At 39.4% G+C, this 23,044-nt stretch overlaps 1 protein-coding gene across 3 annotated transcripts in view; it reads right to left on the bottom strand.

The window, feature by feature from the left end:
• The window catches only part of SRGAP1 (SLIT-ROBO Rho GTPase activating protein 1), a 298,498-nt gene that overhangs the window by 26,546 nt on the left and 248,908 nt on the right, over positions 1 to 23,044 (bottom strand). Inside the window, exons 12-16 of one of the 3 annotated variants that reach the window (XM_005680226.3) lie at positions 18,614 to 18,716; positions 14,953 to 15,013; positions 14,724 to 14,801; positions 12,502 to 12,636; positions 86 to 191 (exon numbers count right to left, since the gene is read on the bottom strand). In XM_005680226.3, the coding sequence (XP_005680283.1) occupies positions 86 to 191; positions 12,502 to 12,636; positions 14,724 to 14,801; positions 14,953 to 15,013; positions 18,614 to 18,716 (483 nt within the window). Of the gene's footprint in view, positions 1 to 85; positions 192 to 12,501; positions 12,637 to 14,721; positions 14,802 to 14,952; positions 15,014 to 18,072; positions 18,107 to 18,613; positions 18,717 to 23,044 lie in introns of those variants that run through there. The other 2 variants (XM_005680227.3, XM_018047993.1) reach the window with 2 other exon arrangements.

Below are 23,044 nucleotides of genomic sequence, written 5' to 3' on the forward strand. Positions count from 1 at the left end.
ACTTTACAGAATCCAAGAACAAAGAATTCAGAGCGGTACACAGGGAACTGAAATGAGCATTTTGGCAAAAAATTGTGGTACTTACTGATTGAGGAAGGCAAAGAGGTACCTCATCACTATAAGGACCGACCTGGGCAAGGTCAGGAGTAGTTTGCGGATGTGAAGTGCCCTCTCATAGAGATTATCTATTCCTACAGACAGAAGAGGACATGGTTAGGATCCTTTTACCAGCCACATTTAAAGCAGAACATTGTAGCACCCAAATTCAGTAAGTATCTGAACACAAGCAACACTTTGCCCTTAGGTGAGATGTAGTCGTAATCAATAAAGCAAATCAGTGAGTGATCTGCTTGGGTGTACGCGAGGACCTCTCCTGTGACTCATCACTGTTTCTCTGACTTCCACGGGCTTGGCTTTGAGCAGCTTAGAGTCTTCTAAATTTAAAAACTGTTTTTCAGTTGTTGCTGTTTCCACATTTTGCATCTGATATGGTTTAAACTCCTTTTCGCTGCACATTAAGTAAGGTAACTTTTTGGGATAGGACACCTCTCCCTTTTCATGACTCATTAATTCTTCAGGTATGTATTTGTTAATTACTGTGACTCAAGAGTCTCAGCAGGATCAAAGGACTCAATAATCAAGTCATCAACGTTTCTACCTAACTCAGTCTCAAGAGTCCCAGGGCAATTGGTTTGTCTTTCATGACAACTTCACAGGACACTTGGAAAACCCACACTATACAGAGAGGGAAGATGGGATGCCTAGAGATGATTTGCAAGGGACTGAGAGTTTGGTGTGGTGAATTTTGCATCTATAAATGCAAAAGGAACCACGTTTAATATAGTATTGATCTTTAATGTTTGTCAAATTCCATAGGGGGCCTGTCATCTTTAGGCTAGAAGAATATACAGGTATTACTTCGAAGAGGCTTCATCATAATGCAAGATCCTCTTGCTTCTAATTTCTGAGTTCTAAATTCAATTCCCTACTCTTTAAGGGCAGTTTCAAATTTTTATTTAAAAAGACTTGGAACAGGAATTCACATATTAATTTCACAGCAGCATTATGCGTAAGAGCCAATAGGTAGAAACGTCCATTGATAGATGGGTAAACAAAATGTGGTATATATTCACAATGAAATATCATTCAGCCTTATAAAGGAAGGGAATTCGAATACATGCTACAACAAGGATGAACCTTGAAGACCCTGTGCTAAGTGAAATAAGTCAGACACAAAAAGCCATACACAAATATTGTATAATTCCACTTATATGAGGTATCTAGAGTAGTCCATTTCACAGAGACAGGAAGGAAGTAGAGTGGTGATTGTCAGAGGTGGAGGGAGGAATGGGTAGTTACTGTTTAATGGGGAGAGTTTCAGTACAGCATGAAAAAAAGAGTTCTGGAGGCAAACAGCAGTAATAGCTGCAAAACAATGTGAGTGTACTTAACGCCATTGAATTGTACATTTAAAAAAGATGAAAATGGTCAATTTTATGTCTATTTTACTGCAATAAAAAAAAGAATGGGGGAGGGGGTGCCCCATGAGATGCCAAATAAAGATTTTAGGGGAGAAAAGTAACAGGAATGTAAAAAAGTGACACCAAGACTGGATAAAATTATGTGAGGTTGGCACTCCCTGCAGCTACAGTGAACATACACCAAAGCAAAACAGAAAGGCTGGCACTCCTGGAATAGAGCAAATGGATGTGTCCCAAAGGCCAGACCACGATGACTGTGAGCAGGACTCAGATATTACCTGGTTGGCAGCATGCATCCTACAGGAGTCTCGCTCTGGTACAAATGACTCATTTACTCTCCAGAGCCCAGTTAGTGCATCAAAATGTATGTTTGCTATGGACACTCTAATTACTGTGCATTTCTAGCTGGCTCTGAGTGTGGCAATTCATAATCTTTCAGAATTTTATATGCATGAAAAGGTGAGCGTGTGTGTGTGCTCCGTCATGTCCAACTCTTCGTGAACCCTATGGACTGTAGTCTGCCAGGCTCCTCCGTCCCTGGAATTTCCCAGGCAAGAATATTGGAGCGAGTTGCCATTTCCTACGTCAGGAGATCTTCCCGACCCAGGGAACAAACCTGGGTCTCTCATTTCCTGCACTGGCAGGCGGTTTCTTTATCAGTGTACTGCCTGGAAGCCAGGAGGAGATTGTTAGATAGCATCGCTGACTCAATGGACATGAATTTGAGCAAACTCCAAGATAGCGGGGGCCAGAGGAGCCCGGCGTGCTGCAGTCCATGGGGTCACAAAGAATCAGACATGACTTAGCAAGTGAACAACCACAACATGAAAAGATGGATCTTTTCCTCAGACAAGTTGTCAGTGAGGAAGGTCATATTTCACCTGGATTTCTTTTATGCTGGGATTCTTTTTCACAATTCAGCATCTCATGTAATTAGGTAAAAGTGGGATTTGCCCAATCTCAGTCACATGCTCAGAGCTCCCTTGGCTAATTTATGTTCCTTCCCTAGCACTGCAAGGTTCTCATGTCAGCATACCAACTTCACAGCATGGAGGTTTGACAGCTCCATGTAAACTTGTGTGAAAAATTCACCACCAAACAGAAGTGAATTCAGAAAATGGCCAAAAGTTCAAATGGCCATTCCTCTAAAAATATCAGCTCTTCTGTGGCACTGTTTGTAAAGGTGTTTTTCAGAAAACAAATAAGAAAACATAAGATGCAGATTTATCCTTAAGGAGGAAGAAAGGGAAGGAAATTCCTTGGTGGTCACATGTAGAAATGGCTTATGTAAGAGCAGGCAAATATTTCTGAACTCCATAGCCCAATATCCAATAATCAAGGGGAATTTAAAGGCGCTGGTGGTAAAGAACCTGCCTGCCAATGCAGGAGACTTAAGAGATGAGGGTTCGATCCCTCATCTGAGGGTTGGGAAGATCCCCTAGAGGAGGAAATGGCAACCCACTCCAGTATTCTTGCCTAGAGAATCCCATGTACAGAGGAGCCTGGTGGGCTACAGTCCATGGGGTCACAAAGAGTTGGACACGACTGAAGCAACTTATAGCATGCAGGATATTTTAAGGTTCACTGTTAGGTTTTAATAATGTCAAAGTATCAATCAGTTGTGTGTGTAATAGTATATGTGTGTGAATGAAAAGGAAAGAGAAAAAGAGACCTTTTAATATATTGCATAAATCTTAGCCCTGAGATGATTTACCAGCTGTTCTTCTAGGTAAGAAATAAACTGCTTATAAATCTTTCTAATTAACCATTAATAGATCTATGATATATTTAGGTAAATACACAGAGATACGAAGTAGATTAGTGGTTGTCTAGGGCTGAGGGTGACGGTGGTTTGAGTGTTTGCTAACTGGGGTTTCTTTCTGGAGATCTATGAATTAAGCCATTGAGTTCTTTCCTAGTTAACAAGAAACATTATAGATATAAATATATAAATAATGTCTCTCCTTCTGCTGAATTATCAAATAGAAATTAGTAAAGAAACTAAATCTTAGCTTAAGGAGCCTTGACTGTTTCAACAGTAAGCCTACTATCATTTTTGCAGAGAAAAGGAATCTTTGAGAAAATCATTGTAAGGCAGCAAACAGAAATTTTGAGCTCAGAGAGAAAACTACTGTGTATGGCAATAAAGCTGGAAGAATTTTTAGCAACAAAAACATACATTGGAACACCAGGAAAAGAGTTCAAAAGCTTTTGCCATAAAACCATCAGATACAGGAAACAGATTTATGTACCAAGAAGCTCATCATGGTATTTTTGTGTAACTGCAAAATCACTTTTGGAAACAATCTAAATTTCTAAAACTAGGGAATTTGTTAAATAGAATAAAAACCATTATATTGACACTAAAAACTATATTTTGAAAAATAACTTAGTGATGTGAGAAAGTGTAAATAACATATTAAATTTAAAAAAGTTTTTAAAGAGAAAATATGGTATGATAATTTTTAATAACAGATTTACTGAGATATAATTCACGTATTTTAAGTATACAATTTGATGGTTTTTAGTACATTTCAGTTCAGTTCAGTTGCTCAGTTGTGTCCGACTCTTTGCAACCCCATGAATCGCAGCAATTTGGAATTGAGCAACCATGACTTCAGTCCATTATAGAACATTTTCATCACGTCTAAAAGAAATCTTATATCCACTAGCAGTCATTTGGCATGATGCAGCTTTTTTTAAAAAAAAAATCAAAAGTATGTAGTTATGGTATATCTACATAATGGAATATTATTTGGGAATTTAAAACAAGTACTGACATAGGCTACAACATGGGTGAACCTTCAAAACGTGCTAAACGAATTGAGCCCATCAAAAAAGATCATATATTGTATAATTTCATTTATTTGAAATAGGCAGAATAGGTAAATACACAGAGATACAAAGTAGATTAGTGGTTGTCTAGGGCTGCGGGTGATGGTGGTTATGAGTGTTTGCTACCTGGGATTTCTTTTTGGAGTCATGAAAATGTTCTAAAGTTGATTTTGGTGATTTTCCTAATCCTGTGAATATACTAAAAATCACTGATTTGTACATGTTAATGGATAAATTAATGGTATGAGAATTGTCTCTCAATAAGCTGCTTTAAAAATACATAGGAAAATGTGCTATTTGCAGAGACATGAATGGACCTAAGGACTGTCATACAAAATGAAGAAAGAGAAAAACAAATATTGTATATTAATACATATGTGCAGAATCTATAAAAATGGTTCAGGTGAACCTATATGCAAAGCAGAAATAGAGACACAGATGTAGAGAACAAAAGTATGGACGCCAAGAGGGGAAGAGGGGATGAGACAGATTGGGAGGTTAGGATTGACATACATACACTGCTAGGTATAAAAGAGATAACTAATGAGAACCACTGTTTAGCACAGGGAACTCTACCCAGTACCCTTTGGTGGCCTAAATGGGAAGAGAGTCCAAAAAAAGAGGGGACGCATGTATATGTATGGCTGATGTGTTGTTGTACAGCAGAAAACACCCCCAGGCTGTAAAGCAACTATGCGTGCATGTGCGCTCCATCGTCTCTGACTCTGCAGCTCTTCTGGATTGCAGCCTGCCAGGCTCCTCTGTCCATGGGACTCTCCAGGCAAGATTACTGGAGTGGGTTGCCATTTCTTCCTCCAGGGGATCTTCCCGACCCAGGGATCGAACTCATGTGGCCTGCTTCTCCTGAACTGCAGGCAGATTCTTTACCACTGAGCTACTTTGGGAAAGCCTCAAAGCAACTATATTCCAATAAAAATTTTTTTAAGAAATACATAGGTGTATATATATTGATGTATCTGGGAAAATATTAAAAAGGTTAATATTATCTTTGTGCATAAGAATTCTAGATTTGTTTTACTCATTTTCTAATTTTTCTATAGTAATCACACATTAGTTGCATATTAAACAATTATTTTTAAAAAGCAGTGATTGGCTATTTGATGATTTTAAGGAATTATTTTTTTTTAAGGTATGAAAATGGTTTTGTGACAATGGATTAAAGACAATCTCTTTAACAAGCAGTGCTGGGAAAACTGGTCAGCCACTTGTAAAAGAATGAAACTAGATCACTTTCTAATACCATACACAAAAATAAACTCAAAATGCATTAAAGATCTAAAATAAGACCAGAAACTATAAAACTCCTAGAGGAGAACATAGGCAAAACACTCTCCGACATACATCACAGCAGGATCCTCTATGACCCACCTCCCAGAATACTGGAAATAAAAGCAAAAGTAAACAAATGAGACCTAATTAAACTCAAAAGCGTCTGCACAACAAAGGAAATTATAAGCAAGGTGAAAAGACAGCATTCAGAATGGGAGAAAATAATGGCAAATGAAGCAACTGACAAACAACTAATCTCAAAAATATACAAGCAACTCCCTTAGCTCAATTCCAGAAAAATAAACAACCCAATCAAAAAATGGGCCAAAGAACTAAATAGACATTTCTCCAAAGAAGACATACAGATGGCTAACAAACACATGAAAAGATGCTCAACATCACTCATTATCAGAGAAATGCAAATCAAAACCACAATGAGATACCATTTCACACCAGTCAGAATGGCTGTGATCCAAAAGTCTACAAGCAATAAATGCTGGAGAGAGTGTGGAGAAAAGGGAAGCCTCTTACACTGTTGGTGGGAATGCAAACTAGTACAGCCACTATGGAGAACAGTGTGGAGATTCCTTAAAAACTGGAAATAGAACTGCCTTATGACCCAGCAATCCCACTGTTGGGCATACACACCGAGGAAACCAGAAATGAAAGAGACACGTGTACCCCAATGTTCATCGCAGCACTGTTTATAATAGCCAGGACATGGAAACAACCTAGATGTCCATCAGCAGATGAATGGATAAGAAAGCTGTGGTACATATACACAATGGAGTATTACTCAGCCATTAAAAAGAATTCATTTGAATCAGTTCTAATGAGGTGGATGAAACTGGAGCCTATTATACAGAGTGAAGTAAGCCAGAAAGAAAAACACCAATACAGTATACTAATGCATATATATGGAATTTAGAAAGATGGTAATGATAACCTTGTACGCGAGACAGTAAAAGAGACACAGATGTATAGAACAGGCTTTTGGACTCTGTGGGAGAGGGAGAGGGTGGGATGATTTGGGAGAATGGCATTGAAACATGTATAATATTATATATGAAACAAATTGCCAGTCCAAGTTCAATGCATGACACTGGATGGTTGGGGCTGGTGCACTGGGATGACCCAGAGGGATGGTACGGGGAGGGAGGAGGGAGGGGGGTTCAGGATGGGGAACATGTGTATACCTGTGGCGGATTCATGTTGATGTATGGCAAAACCAATACAATACTGTAAAGTAATTAATCTCCAACTAAAATAAGTAAATTTATATATATATATATATATAAAGAATTTGATCTTAAAAAAAAAAAAGAAAAGAAAATCGTTTTGTGGCTATGTTGCATAAAAAAAGAAGCACCATCTCCCAGAGACACACACACCCAGATGAAACGATCTGATGTCAGAGGGATGATACAAAAGCAATGTATATGGGACAAATCTGGCTAACACATGGAAACTGTTAAAGCAAGGCAATTATATTATTTATATGTAAATATATCTTTATGTATCCTCTTGTAGACATCTGGAATTTTCTATAATAAATAAGTCAAAAAGAAGGCAGGTTACAAATGGGATAGTCTAGTTCTACTTCGGGTTTTTACAAACAGTGCGTGTGCATGACTATACATAAGGATCAGAATGTGTACACACACACCACTGATTCTCTTTGGGTAGTGGCATTATGGGAGAGTACTTACGTGCTTTTTAAATATTATGTTTTCTATAATGACTAAATGTTGGTTTTGTTGTTGTTGTTCAGTTGCTAAGTTGTGTCTGACTCTTTGTGACCCCATAGACTGCAGCACACCAGGTTCCCTGTCCTTCACTACCTTCTGGAGTGTGCTCAAACTCATGTCCATTGAGGCAATGATGCCATCTAATCGTCTTATCCTCTGTCGCCTCATAGGTTAAAAAAAACACACAAAACACCCTCCTAAAAAGAGATGTTTCCTTTTGTAAAACCAGTCCCCTAAATAACAGCACAGAACAAAGTACAAATGCTTCTTCTGGGCTCACAGCCCCGAAGCAGCCAGGGAAGACCATGAATTGCTTGAGCAGCTCTGCTAGAGCAAGTCACTTGGATCTTGGCCCCAGGGAACCTCAGAGCCACAGTGCACGGACATTCCAGAAGCTGCCCAGACTGTGTGGGTATGATCTGGAGCAGTCACAAAACCATTCACAAAGCGGTTTTAAAACAAACAAACAAAAAAACCCTTGGGTGAGAAATGGAGACGCTAGCAAGTTTATTTCAAGTTTAGTTTGCCTGTGATGTCTTTATCCAGATAAGTAATTTTGGGAATGAGCAGTGCACATTGGGGAAAAAAAAAAGAGAGAATGCGAAGACAAATTTTCTTTTACTACATTTGCAAGCTTCCAGAGAATATGGTATTTAGAGGCATATGAATAGCACAATAACTCACCCCTCCACACACAATCTTTCCAGAAACAATTCAAAAATAGGTAAGCAAAAGGTAGCAGGTGTTCCAGAGACTTATCTAAACTCTTAGAAAAGATGAAAAGGGAAAAACTCTTAGAATAAAAGATGAAAAGGGAAGTTTTTCTATACAAATATCACATGAAATTAGCTTAATAGAGAAAATAAAATCCAATAAAGGCAATCCTAGGAGATGACACAGACAACAGCAATCAATCTCCATGAGACCTCTCTCCACTAAAATTCCTAAGTCTTTTGCTTCTATTGCAAACTTAGACTGAATTTATTTGTGAATAAATATCTTATCTCTTCTAGTATATTTTAAACCTCCTGAATGCAAAAGTCAAGTCTTTGTATCCTGAGAACGTTTTGCAACACTGTAGGCAATAATCATCAAAAGTCTGTAATATTAATGGAAGGATAGAACAATGAATGACATACCATGTTCAAATAATTTACTGAAAATCCAGGAAAAATACAGGTATATCACGGTCACACTGGTAAGAGAAAATGCTTGCCTAAAGATAAATCAATAATAACCAGGAGTCCCCTTTTAAATAGATTAGATGTTGGAAGAAATGGGGTTGCTACACATGGTGCCATTAAGCGTTTTTGAAAAACATTCCATTCTGCAAAATTATGCACTAAAAATAACAGGACTTATGGGGAAACCACTGCACAACATCTAAGAATCTGTAACTAGAGAACTAACAAAAACATTAACAACACTACTTAAATTACTGGCATAGTTAAATCTACTGGTGTGTGCACCTAGCAACCGTAGCAGCCTTAGTCGCCAGGGGCTCCCGCTTCTTTGAGATGTTGGTCCTGTGGGTATTCATTGCCAATAGAGACTATTTTCATACAAATTAGCCTAAGGATTATTAATCCATTTTTCATTAATCCATTGTTTAAATACAGGGGGAAATGTCTTTGCAGCTTCTTTATGTGCCCCTGTAGCATTTTATGTAAGGCATTATTTGCAATAAAAGATATTTCTGTAGATTTTCCATTTTTTCCCTTTATGATCCTCTTATTTTGCTTCACATCTACTTGTAAGAAAGCTTCTCTTTGACTGTAATACATTTACTATCTTGGGAAAAATCATGCCGGAACCAACACAATGTCTGGGTGAGACTAACATCATTTCTAAATGCTTGTGAAATAATTATAGCAAAGAAACACATGTTTTGAACAGGTAAGACTGGTAAATGGCTAACCCAGGTATTGGCCTATGTGACCTGAGTTTGCAGATGGAGTAACTGTGACATTTGTAAACATGACAACATATACTGCACTCATGTGTGCACATATGTGTTGTGAGCAACATATAGAGGCTCATTGTGTGCCAGGCATGATGCTAGAAACACTTCGTACGGACTGTCTCCTTTTGCTTCACACAGACTCTATGAAGTAGATAAAGAAATATATATTTAAAAAGATTAAATATTGATCTCTGCCCAAGGTTACAAAGCTGCTAAGTGGTGAAGCTAGGATTTGAATCTAGATCTTTCTGCCTCCAAGGCTTCAGCTTTTCATAATCATAATGAAATAGTATTTCTCATTCAATGAAAGTGTGATATGAATCTGCAATAGTAACTGACAATGGAGCCCAGTAGTCTTTACCCAGCTGGTATGTGTAAACATAAATGTGGATAATCTATGTATCTAGAAAACCACTGAACATTAGAGAGTGCTTATAATTTTTTGCAGATATAAACTTTCTGGCTAGGCTGGTGAGGAAAATCTTTGCACATGGCCAAAGGGGAATTCCAGAAGTGTGACAGCGTCTTCTCAGTTCTTTCCAACTGGGTCAGAAGCTGCTGTGATGACTCAAGCTACGTGAGGGCCATGGAATGGACACACAGGCGCACTTCTGAATTCCACACAAGAATCAGACTGTACAGGGTGGGGGTGGAGGTAATTACGATTGGGGAATTCCTACTCAATGAGATCTAGGACTTTAGGCATGCTTGCCAACAAAATGATTTTGGGGGAGGGGACCTCCCTGTTAGTCTAGTGGTTAAGAATCTGCCTTCCAATGCAGGGGACACTGGTTTGACCCCTGGTCAGGGAATTGAGAAGGAAATGGCAACCCACTCCAGTGTTCTTGCCTGGAGAATCCCAGGGACGGGGGAGCCTGGTGGGCGGCCATCTATGGGGTCACACAGAGTTGGACACGACTGAAGTGACTTAGCAGCAGCAGCAGGGAATTGAGATCTCAAATGCCTCGGAGTAAGAAAGTCAACACTCCATAACTAAAGAGTCCATGTGCCACGACCACAGGGCCCATGTGCTCTGGAGTTTGTGTACCATAACTAGAGAACCTGTGGACCACAACTAGAGGGAGAGAGCCATGCTTTGCAACAAAGAGCCTGCACACTACAATAAAAGATCCCATAAGCCACAACTAAGACCTGACACAGTCAAAAATATAAACGAATATTTAAAAATGATTTTGGTGGAATGTTGACTCCTAATTTAAATTCTGTTTAACTATGCATTATGCACTCATCATATGCCTGGCATTAACTACGGCCAAGTGTTTGGGCTAGAGAACGTAATAATCCATCAAGACCTCACACGCCCGTGGAGCTAAATGTAGGCACTGCCTTGAACAGATTCCATGCCAGGCACTCTTCTTGGCATTTCATATGTATCAACTCATTTCATTCTTACAACCCTATGATATATAGACTGATGTTCTCCTGATTTTATAGATGATGAAACTAAGGTACAGAGAGGTTAAAAAACTTGCTGGTGAGCAATGTGGACCTAGATACGGACCTAGGCTGTTCGAGTCTAGAACCTATGCTCTTAGCCTCTTCCTACTAGCCTTCTTCCTCTTACTAGTTCTTCCTCTTCTTACTAGCCTCTTCTCTTGTAGAGGGAGACAGAGAGTGGTTAAAAAATTGTAATGTGGGGCTTTAAGAACAATTACAGACAGAGGTACACAATGGAACATTAGTAGAGGAGAAAGTGACTAATGCTGCCTCAGGTGCTAGGGTTGATGGCAGTTTGGGAGGAGTGCCAGTTCAGCACATCCTTCCCTGTGGATGTCAAATGGCCACGAGGGACAGCAGATATAGCAGCACCAGCAAAGGCATGGAGGTGGGAAATGGTCCAGCAACTCTACAGGTTGCTATCATTGAAACAAAGTCAGCTGAGCAGGTGGCAGGAGATGAGTGCACAAAAGGAGAGAGATCAGATGGAGGAAGAAATCTATACTATGAACTGGCCATACCAAGGAGTCTGTTTTCAGGTGGAAAACAATGAAATAGATTCTAAATGGGGGGGGGGGGGAGAGGTGGGAGGTGGTGACGGTAACATAAAACTCAATTTGCCCTTCTGAACCTAGGCTTTTGACTCCAACAGCTTGGGTCCAAATCCTAGGTCCACCTTGCTCAAAGAAAGTTTCTTAACCTCTCCGCACCTCAGTTTCATCGCCTATAAAATCAGGAGAACATCAATCCATCAATCACAGGGCTGTGAGAATGAAATGAGTTCATACATGTAAAGTGCCAAGAGGAGTGCCTGGCATGAAGCAAAAGGAAAAAGGAAAGAGGGCAAAACGTAGGAGTAGGATCTTCCAGTGAGAAACCAAAGCACTGGCGACAGGAAAGGGGAAGCCAGGGTGAGCGGAGAGATTTTCCGAGGTCACTCGGACTTGCTGATCCAGGTGGGTAGTGGGGGAGATGGGGGAGGAGGTTTGTTCATTAGAGTCAAGCCTGATTCTCACAAAAGCCCTCACTGTGTAATTTAGGTTAGTTCAGCAGCCTTGCCTGGGAACGTGGACTTAAAGGGACACTGAGTTTACAGACACATGGGATGTGGCTCATTCCCAGTATTATTATTTTCACCTTCTTCCCTATAGTGTCAAGAGCCCCCTACCCCCTGAAGAAAAAGCAATGCTTTGCTCTGCTGATTATGGGTTTCATAATACATCATGCATGCTCCCAGAGCCACTCTGCCTATTAGCTGGGGATGCCCACCGACAGATAATTACCACCTACTGTTCCTGCACTGTAATAATGATCATTTATCTCCTTTCACCTTTTTTCCCCAAGTAACAAAGATGGTGGAAAAGACCACGAGCCAAAAGCCAAAAAACAGTTAACATTTCCATGCTTACAGCTTCCGCCTTGCCTTCAGTGAGTTGGCATCTGTTTCTCTGCTCTGTCCCAGCTACTAAGTGGGAAGCTCTTGGGCTCTGTGGAACCTGGGTAATGTTCAGGAGCAAAGCCCACTCAGCGAAGGGCGAGGCCACAGCTGGGTGGATGAGTCACGCTGGATCCAAGACAAGTGGTCTCAGAAATTCGGTGGTGATGGGGTAATGGATGGGGAGGAAGATACAGGGCTGCTGCTTTTTCCAGGAATTGGTTAGTCAAATAATGCTGGTGGGGAAAGAATTGAGGAAAAAACAAACAAACAATAACATAGCCCACTTACTGACACAAGAAATCAGATCATTAAATCTTTCCTTAGGAAAGAGGGGGTTTTCCAGCCCACGGAAGTAGAGCTTTAGAACGCCAGCAACTGAGTTAATATCACGGTTACTCTGGTCATCAGCCAAAGGGTTTTCACCTAAAAAAAAAAAAAACCAACAAATTAGTTACATGCACATTGCTTCTCTTTTTATTTCTGAACAAAAATATGTTTCTATACTCACACACATTTCTATATATACATGTATCTTTTAATTACATGCTACTAAAAGATTACACGCTACTAAAATTAAAATAATTGGTTTAGATATTCTACCCCATGATTAACCTAAAAATAGTTGGCCAAAATAAAGCTTTTTTTATATCATATGCTACCAAAAATCCCTTACAAATTACCTAAAAACTTAAAATAAAATATTGTGGGATTTATAATTGGACCCAACTTTTTTTTTTTAAAAGCTAAAATCTGTAATCTTAGTTTGACATGAATTCAAATACTACATTCTCTGTCTTGTATCCTACTGGGGAAAAAGAAACAACATAGGTCTGTCTGGCTATGCTGTATGAACCAGGAAAATTTATCAGAAATATTATAGGACTCAACTAATTGTGAATACCTACATTAAATACCATTACATAAGTGTTTCTCAAAGTGAATGGTGGTGTTCATAGCACATTTGAAAGTTGACTTCAGCAGTAGGAGATTTTGAAATCAGACAGGAATTTGAAAACGTACCCTTAACAGTACCAAAGAACGTGTATAAAAGTGGGAAATTTATATATCACAAACATGAAATTACATTATTCTTTATGGTGGGTGCTTTTAAATTATTAGGTGACTGACCTGACTAGTCCACGTTCCTGAGAACTAAACTGAAATAGAATTCTTAAGAAGTCCAATATCATATGCGTCTTTAAATCAAGCTCCTTTTTTTATTCATAGGTCTGCTCTTCTCAAGTTCACAAAAGTTGTACACCGCATTTTAACTTTTCTTTGCCCCTTGGGGCAGTTTATTTTCAGGGACTTGTGGTTCCTTTTTCTCTGCTTCTAGGGCAGGAAATCACTGAACATGAATTCACCAAAACAATTTTTTTTTTTTGCCCACCGTGAGAAAGCCTCACCCAAAGAGATCACAAACAAACAATAAATACCAGGGGATTGTCCAGGGAAAAGTAAGAAAATCATTTCTGCCTACAATGGCACAGGAACCTGATGCTTTACTATATTTCAATTTATCTTGAATATGGTCCATGTAAGTGACTTGGATACCTTATCTCTTGAGGGTAGACTCCTCTGCTCTATACATCATATCACTCAGAGGATTTGGAAGAGGAAAAACAATCTGGCTCCAAGCTGACCTCTTCAACCATGGTTTCAAACTTGGCTTTGTACCAAGTCTGAGTCAGGACAAATGGGACCAAGAGGGGTGGCCCTGTCTCCAAGCCATGATGTCCCTCCCTCTGCATCCTTGGCTTGACTTTCAGGCAAGGGCAGGAAGGTGCAGATGTATCCAAAAGTAGACATAAGACAAATCATTTTAATAGGAGAGCATTATGAGCTAAGAACCACCACTTAAGAGTTAAGCACGTTCATGGCTTATATCTATTTCTCACACCAATCCTAGAATTTTGCAGATGAGGAAACTGAGGCCAAAGTAAGAGATCAGTCACTTGACCCAAATCACACAATTAGTGAATGCAGAAGTGTGATTTGATTCTAGGTCTGCCTGGTACTCATCATAATGTGCTAATGAAAAGTTTAGGAGGACTTATTTGACAGTCAATTGGGATCAGGAATAAGGAACCAACTAAGGTCACAGGGAAGGAGTCTGGAGATGGCAATAAGAGGAAGGAGAGTTCCTGATAAAGGGAGTAGACATGAAGCTTGGATGAGTCACCTCAAACACCTGCTATGCAGACCACAGGTGTTCTTGCCACTTTTCTAGAACCCTTTCATGAGCCACCATTGACAGCGTGCTGAGGATTACCAATGCTGGTCCTAAACCAAGGATACAAAACTCATATGCTTTTCTAGACTTGATAACAAAGCCTTATGATTTTGGCTTCATTTCTCAGCTATTCTAAATAGATTCTTAATTCAACATCCAAAAAGAAATAAATGCAGAGAAAGGTTTTAAAGACATATAGGATGAGTATGCCATTTTTCTCTATAGAAAATGATGACTTTTTAGCAAAGTTTGCTTATAGGTACAGACATGCAATTACCTCTCTCAAATGAGTTTTTAATATCATTGACTTCCACCTGGGAACCAGACACTCTGAAAATTCCCTGATGCTGAAGACCTGAAGACAATAGAAGGGAAAGGGCATGAGAGAGTCCATCACATCCTCCAGGTCCCCTTTTTTCCAACCATAAGTATTAAAAGGAAAGACGCATTTACTGCAAGACTCCTAGTAATTGTTTAAGGTAAGAATACTGCAGTTTAGGGCTTACCATAGAGATTTATGAACCGAATACAGCTTTCCACAATGAGGGGGATGATCTGTCCTGAGTCCTGGGTCAAGAGATGGAAACCAGTTAACAGCAGAGCAGAGGCACAAATCACACATAACATTAAAGCTTACAGTTGAAGGAATGCATTTCATTCATTTAGATGATCGTTTCCAAACACACTCCCTCTAAAATATTCTTCAAGGGCCAAATATAAAATTATATACGACCAAAGGTATATTTCAGTTCTGAGGCAAACCAAAGTAAATACGTTGAAGGCAATTCTGTTTCAACTCATTCTGCTATTCCTAAGGATGTCACAGCTAATTCACCTTTTCTATTTGCATGTAGGCTCACATACTAAAATGAATTATGTAAATCACTTATATTTAAAAAGGTTACTTACACAAGTAATTAATCTAATGGACCTAAAAAGAGCTCAGTATATTCTAACCGTAGCATCTTAGGACTGACTGACTTTACTAGTCAACAAACACAACCATCTCAGGATCCTCTCTGTAGCACCCCCGAGAATCCACCATCTAGATGATGACAGTTATAAAGGGTTTATGTGTTTTCAAATGCATAATATGAGAATTGCTTTATAGCTGCTCATAATGTGTCATGTATTTATTTAGTTTGCATCAGATCTGACTTACCCGCTAAAGACTTTTCATTGTTATTTTTTCATGTTTTAAGGATGCAGAAAAAAAAAACGGCACCAATGTGCAACCCATTAGATCTTGTTTTCTTAGAAGGAACATTTCTTGGCCTTCTTTCTCTACATCTTGTAATACAGGCATCGCACTCTACTGAACAAATGTGAATTCTGCAAATGTATTAAGACATGTGTAGGATGACAAATGAGATGAAGGAGCTGCTGAGGTCACAGTTATATGTGTCAATGCCATGCACTCCATGTAGTTAGAGAAGGTTACTGGCTACGGAGTTATTTTTCATCTACTTTTCAGACTCTGCTCTTTCAGGAGTTAGAGCTTTGAAGGAAGTATGAAGGTTTCAAATGATTAGCTGAAATTAGGTACTAATTCATGGGGAATGTCATTCTGCAACACAAGAACAATTTGGTTGCCTCAATATGTTAGAACTATTAAGAATCCACTAACCTTTCCAATTAAGAAACAGTGGAAGGAGTGGGAATAGACTGTCGGCCAGCAATCTAACTTTTTACTATTCCTAGAATGGGTAGCATACTTCTTGAGGGAGAGTTTCATGTTCAGTTTTAAGACAATATAAACAGTGTATAAACCAGTTAATGGTTCAATTACTTCTGGAGCCTGCATTAAGTTTCTCCAATTAGGCACTTTGTTTCAGGAGCATAAACTTTATTAATTTCTTAAAGAAGATCCTGGAGAATAAAAATGCTTTTTTAATGTGAACTAGTTGGCTCAAGAATGGCCATATTATTTTATCAAAACTTACTGACTAGGAGAGGGGATTTTTCTTTAGGATACAAGTTTATTTCAGGCGATGTAACCTTTATATGAACAATTCCTGTAATACTTTAATCTAGAAGAGCAACAAATATTTAAATGTAAATGATGAAAGGAGACTATTAGTTGGCAACCTGGCTGAACTTAGTATTAAAACAAAAAGGGAAACCAAGAATAAAAGGTTATTAAAAGAAAAATGTTTGCACTAAGAAAGTTCTAAATAGAAATGTCTTAGGTTTTCATATTATTTTAAAAACATTTTCATCTTTACTCAGCTAATTAGCTAATCCTTCAGCTATCATTAGTATTTCATTTCATATAATGAATTTTGGAGTCAAGAAATAATGAATGTGTATGTTTTAATTTAATTTCATGGACACCAGATGCTTTGGTAGAGAATTTTTTACAGGAAGTGAAGCAATGGGCTATGCTCCACTGACCATTCAAACAAATCCCTTTGGGTCTCAAGTTTCCCCATGGGAAATAGAGGAAAAATAGTTTTTCCTTTGTTGTGTTACAGTCATATTGTGGGGCTCTCAACTGACTGAGCACTTTTCGGAAGTGTAGAGATCACGATACCTGCTGCTTCCCTGCTAGGACCAAAGATTCTTTAACACTATCTGGAACGAAGAGGAGCTTACAGAAGTTAATTTTCCATGCTAAGTGGTTTGCTCCTCCTTTCATGCCTAAATTTGGTTTCCTTTAACTATTATTAATGAAAAAATCTTTCAAAAACGTAATATGTGCCTTTGTATGATCTTCAGCAGTCATTCTTATACGGTGTTATCAAATACAATGGAATCGTACAGCCACCTCTACGAGCTGTTCTATATTCTCCTCTCTGCCAGGCCATCCGCTGCACATCTCAGCGCTTTCATTTCATCGTTCCCTTCTCTCCGTCTAATTTGCCCCTGTTTGTAAGCCCTGGGCTGGGAAACCAGATAATCAAATTTGACAATAATTTTATATTAAATTAGAGCCAATAAGGCTCTTCTGGGTTTAAGGCTAATAGCAACAGACTCGTGATTGCTCTTTAGGTTGTCCGGTGGCTTTCACTCAGTTCCAGGGTTAGGATTCATTTTCAAAGGTTGCCGGAGGCTTTAAATTTCTTCATGTATGTATGTTTGTATGTGTCTATCTATCCATATACATGCACACACACACACACATTTTGTAATCATTAGTGTACATATTCAATAAAAGACCGGTCTTTAAAGAAAGTAAGACACCGTAACATATCATTAAGGGAGATCACCAATGATGCAGTTTCCTATATAAATTCAGTCTTCGGAAACACTGCCTCCTAGGTAGTTCTCCTCTTTTTTGTATAATTTACATGAGGGTCCAATTCCAGTATTAAATGTGCACCTGGTATTTAATATTGACTCTCTTATCAAACATATACAAAATTTGGTATATTTGCCAAATACATAATGTAAAACCTAAGCATTTATCCAGTTTTACTAGAGGACTACTCCCCTTAAAATCAGTGTTTGATTTCTATAATTCTTTCCTCAGTAAAACCTATTTATAAACCGGTCTAATTTCCAACTGCAAACACTTTTCTTTTAAAGACCTTAAAAAATCCAGTTAAAGCCAAGCATGACTGTGATTTGAAAATGGTATCAAGAGTGAAAGAGGCTGTGCCCGCGACTTCCCTCGAGCACAGTACCTGGTGTCTCGCGTGTGAATTCCTTCGTCCTCGGCTAGAAGCATTATCAGAAATACAGGGTGAAAAAGAAGACAGAGTAAACACAGCAGAGATCCAGATACAGACCACAGGGCCTTACAATTTGTCCAATATAATGAATTCCTCAAGTCATGGGAAATCGAAACTTGCTGTGCTTCAAAGCTAGCCTAACAATGGACTTTCAAGATATATTTTGTGCCGTCTCATTTGCATGAGTAGAACTTAAGCATTTTATCAGGTAGCTCTTTTCCTTTTTGTACAAATTATGGCTTTTTTTTTTTTTTAAGAAGAAGGCTTTCTCTTTTGCCAGTATAATAATACCCACGTTTATTCCCTCTTCTGAAGGCACTCAAACCAAACAGTCTTTCCTCTCTGACTTCAGGAAATATTATATTGATTTTCTGGGAAAGCAAAGAGCCCCAGGACAGACTTGGACATAATGACCTGCCTCCTTTTATGAGAGGCTGAGACCATTATAGTAAGAAGCGTGGAGATCAGCCACCCAGATGGCTGGTGCCAGTACCTTGATGAATGTTTCCAAATCCCCATTAAACAACTTAGCATTATACTGTGAGCGGGGTCTGGACTTCCTGTGTTTCTGGGGCTTAGGGGGAACATTTGGAGGCCTAAGGGAGGGAATATAATTACTGAGCATGGCAGAAATCAAACAACAAATGAAACACCCATAGGTCACATCAAAATTACAAGACACAGGAATTCTTGTGTTCCTTCCCCACCCCCACTCCCACCCATGGAGGAAAACAGTCCTTTCCCTTTCCCATTCATTTACTTTGACTTATGCATCAAAACCTACACCAGCTATTTAGTCACAGTATTCTTTTCTTGTAACCGACATTCGTTTGTTTGTTTTAAAAATGGTAAGCATCACCAAATGAAACTGCAAGCTCTTCGGCCAAGCATTATAAACCAACACCTGTGTTATTCGACTTGTAAGTCACACAAAAAATACAACATGTCATAAAAATGAAGACTCTGAAAGATCCCAATATGATAAATTAAATGTAATATTTGTACTTACAATGTAATTCTTCAAGGCAAATAACATTACATCTATTTGATATCCCTCAGGTAGTTACTAGGATTTTATTTTATGTAAAAGAAGCTATTAATGGGTCACAAGTGAAAAATAGAGTTTTGTTTCAAAGCTACTTCTAGGGGCAGTGGGTCCAGGCTCACAAGAATGATCATTTCTTTAAAAGAAACTAGTTCATCACCTAACTATCTGGAGAGAATTATGATGCATCTGTTTTTTCTGTTCTGAACTCTCTCCATCCCCAGTCTACTTGCTGTGACGGACAAGTCAGTCTCTCTGGCATAGGCACATCCAGGGTACCATGTACGATATTTAGAAACCATGCATCATCTTGCTTTGTAACTGGAAAGAGGGAAACTTCTGCCCTCTCCCTTTAGAACAAAGAGAACCAGGATCACATGACTCAATTTCTACAACTCTCTTGCAAGGAATACATGGAAGAAGAGACTGAAGACCTTTCTCTGGACATTCTGATTTGAACTCCTTCTTACTTAGAAGGCAGATATGAGCTGACATGGGCTTCCCTGGTGGCTCAGATGGTAAAGAATCCTCCTGCAATGCAGAAGACCTGGTTTCGATCCTTGTGTTGAGAAGATCTCCTGGAGAAGGGAATGGCAACCCACTCCAGTATTTCTGCCTGGAGAATTCCATGGACAGAGGAGACTGGTGGGCTACAGTCCATGGGATCGCAGAGTCGGACACAACTGAGTGACTAACACTTTCACTTTCATGAGGGTATATACCACACTTGGAAATCAGGTAAAGCCCCTTATTAAGCTGCAAACTGTCTAGGAAGAACTTCCTTTTCAGTTCATTAAAGTTCAAAAAGACCAGTTTAAAAACAAAGGCCCCAGAGTTTATGTGGAAGCCTGGCTACCTTCCTAAGATATCATTACAGCCACTGGGATAGCCAGGGGAACAAACCTGCTGATACTGCCTTCCACAGCCAAATCTTAAGACTTTCCAACAGGTGGGCTCATATGACTGATGGAGTGTACAGCAAGCAATGCCTGAAGCTCCATGGTGCTTGAGAGGCTGAAAGGAGCCTTTGCAAGTGTCTAGAAGCAAATATGGAAAATTCCTCCAAGTAGAAAGTCATCAACTACCACTGCTGAAATTTCTGAAACTTCGTTTATACACTGAATTCTGTGCCATTCACTGAATAAAGGATCTGGTGGGTATAAACAAACAAAACAACTGCCTGCCAATGAATTTAACCATATGTGCTTGACTTCATCCACTCTTTTCCTTATTTTAGAAGTATTTTAAAATGCATAGCTTATTTTTATTCAAGTATGGTAAGGCCAACAGATCGGAAGACAACTGTCACTGGAAAGATGGTTTCTTACTCACAGTTCCCAAGAGGTGGGGGCATGCTACTGCATGGGGGTGAGGGGCACATGGAGAAATAGCAGTCAGGAGGAAGAAACAGTCAGGGAAAATGTGAGCTTTTGCTGTGGTTCCCATGGGAAGGAACATGCAAGGCAGGGTAAGCAGGTTTAGGATTGGCTAGTCCGTCAATGCAAGGAGATCAAACCAGTCCATCCTAAAGGAAATCAACCCTGAATATTCACTGGAAGGACTGATGCTGAAGCTTAAGCTCCAATACTGTGGCCACTTGATGCGAAGAGCCAACTCACTGGAAAAGACCCTAGTACTAGGAAAGACTGAGGGCAGGAGGAGAAGCGGGGGGACAGAGGATGAGATGACTGGATGGCATCATCGATTCAATGGATATGGTTTGAGCAAATTCCATAAAATAGTGAAGGCCAGGGAAGCCTGATGTGTTGTAGTCCACGGGGTCACAAAGAGCCAGATACAACTGAGTGACTGAATGACAAGTCCTTGAATACTTTTGGTGGGCTCTGGGGGATGGGAGCTGTCCCTACTTGTCTGGCAACTGGGCTTCAGGTGACTGGGGAAGGTAAGTAGCGGCCCTATGTATAAAGGCTTGAAAAAGGAGGTGGTTGAGGGTATGGGCTCTGGACTGGTTGCTTTATATACAAAAGGCACACTCGTAAGAAAGCCCTTTACTATCTCTAGGAACTGACTAACTGTTAGAGGGACAGTCCCTCAGGGTCAGCAAGGCCCCAGGAAGACAAAGCATCAAACACAGAAACTAGAAAAATGTGGTTATTATGACAAGGTCCAATAGAACTTCACATCTGGTGCTATCTGGAGCAGCTGATGAAGCTAAGGGAATAGGAACACAAGCTCATTCTGTTTGGTTACTTATCTGTGGGACAAGCAAATACTGCAGCTGTAGGCAAAGCCCTGGAGAATTATTCCCGCATCGCTAGAGATGCAGAGTACCTCTGGCTGAGGCTAACACAGGAACGTCTCGAGTCTTCTACCAAAAGTCTGAAAAGTGCCTCTCCTGATGAATCTAAAGTATGAAGCAAATGTGAAAAGCTGTGAGAGGGACCTGAGGTTAGAATAAACTGAGAGCTCATCAAGGTACTTCCCATGGCAGAGTTCGCTTGGCAGGCAGACTGGTGTACCGATGGTTCTGGCTCTACTATGTACACGCCAGGTGGACGCCAGACTCCACGTTCATTCAACATTCAAATCGTGTGACTCGTTCTGGTCCTGTACCTGCCACACTATTTCTGGATAATCTGGCTTTCCATGTAGAATGCCCATGTGGATGAGAGGAAGTACCAGTCAGAAGGATGTGAACATGAAGTCCGCTGTGGTGGTTTAGTTGCTAAGTTGTGTCCAACTCTTGCAACTCCATGGATTGTAGCCTGCCAGGCTCCTCTGTCCATGGTTTTCTCCAGGCAAGAATACTGGAGTGGGTTACCATTTCCTTCTCCAGAGGGTCTTCCAGTCTGCTGGGCAATTATATTAATAGCAGTCATTGAGAATTTACATATTTGAACTTCTGCCTTTAAAAAGATCTTTTAAAAGGGCACCTAATATGAATTATAATTTATAAACAGGTAAAAGAGTTGATACGTACAGGAGACATTAACTGTGACACAACTGATATATAACCATGCAGGAGTAATATGCCTCTTTGTTACTGACATAGGGAAGAAAAACTAGTATTTTCATAAAGTTTAGGTAAGTCAGTAGCTATGCCTTTCTGGTTGGTTCACCAAGATATAAGAGGGGTTTCCTTTTGAATAAACTACCTAGCAAGAACATCACAGAATCTGAAAATCAACTTGACCATTACCGCAACTGACACACCAGTGTTCTAAATGCCTCCTACCTCAAAGAGAACTCAACTTTAAAGGTGCAATGTCTTGTTATGTCAATTAGAATAATCTCTGGCTGTTGCACAAATGTTGGCAGAGAAAAAGAAAAGTTGCCATAAACTTTCCCAAACCCAAATCAGAATCTGCATCCAAAAAGGCTTTTCCTTCTCAGCAGAAGCTTCAAAAGCTTTCTAAGAATTTATAAAAGGGGGGAAAAAAGGAAGAACAAAAGGAAGTGCAATACTGTACTAGGCATTAAAAGTTAAAATTTTAAAGCAAACCAAACAGGGACTGAGCTAAAATCCAAGAATATTCAACATAGCTCTAGTTTTTATGACATACAGAAGTAAGAAGTAACTAGCCAGACACTGTACATACGCACATAATATTGCTTGTTAACTAAATTACCAAAAGTCTTATCAGACTCTTTTTAGAAATTTAAAGTTCTTTGGATTAGATAAATCAAACCCATTCAATTTCTATCCTTTGTTTTTTAAACTGACACTACTCATTAAAGAGCTTTACAATTCCAGTGGGAAACCCTCAGATATGCCAGGGCAAATCTGGTTTCATGAGAACCACAAACACTTCCTGTTACTGCCTTGTCAAGCCCAAACTATCTTCCAAGTTCATTAACAAAATATGTTCATTCTTGCAACATTTAATTGGTTGCTGGTTGAAAGAGAGAAGAGAGTGA

This window comes from Capra hircus, chromosome 5 (genome assembly GCF_001704415.2).
Source record: "Capra hircus breed San Clemente chromosome 5, ASM170441v1, whole genome shotgun sequence".
NCBI lineage: Eukaryota > Metazoa > Chordata > Mammalia > Artiodactyla > Bovidae > Capra > Capra hircus.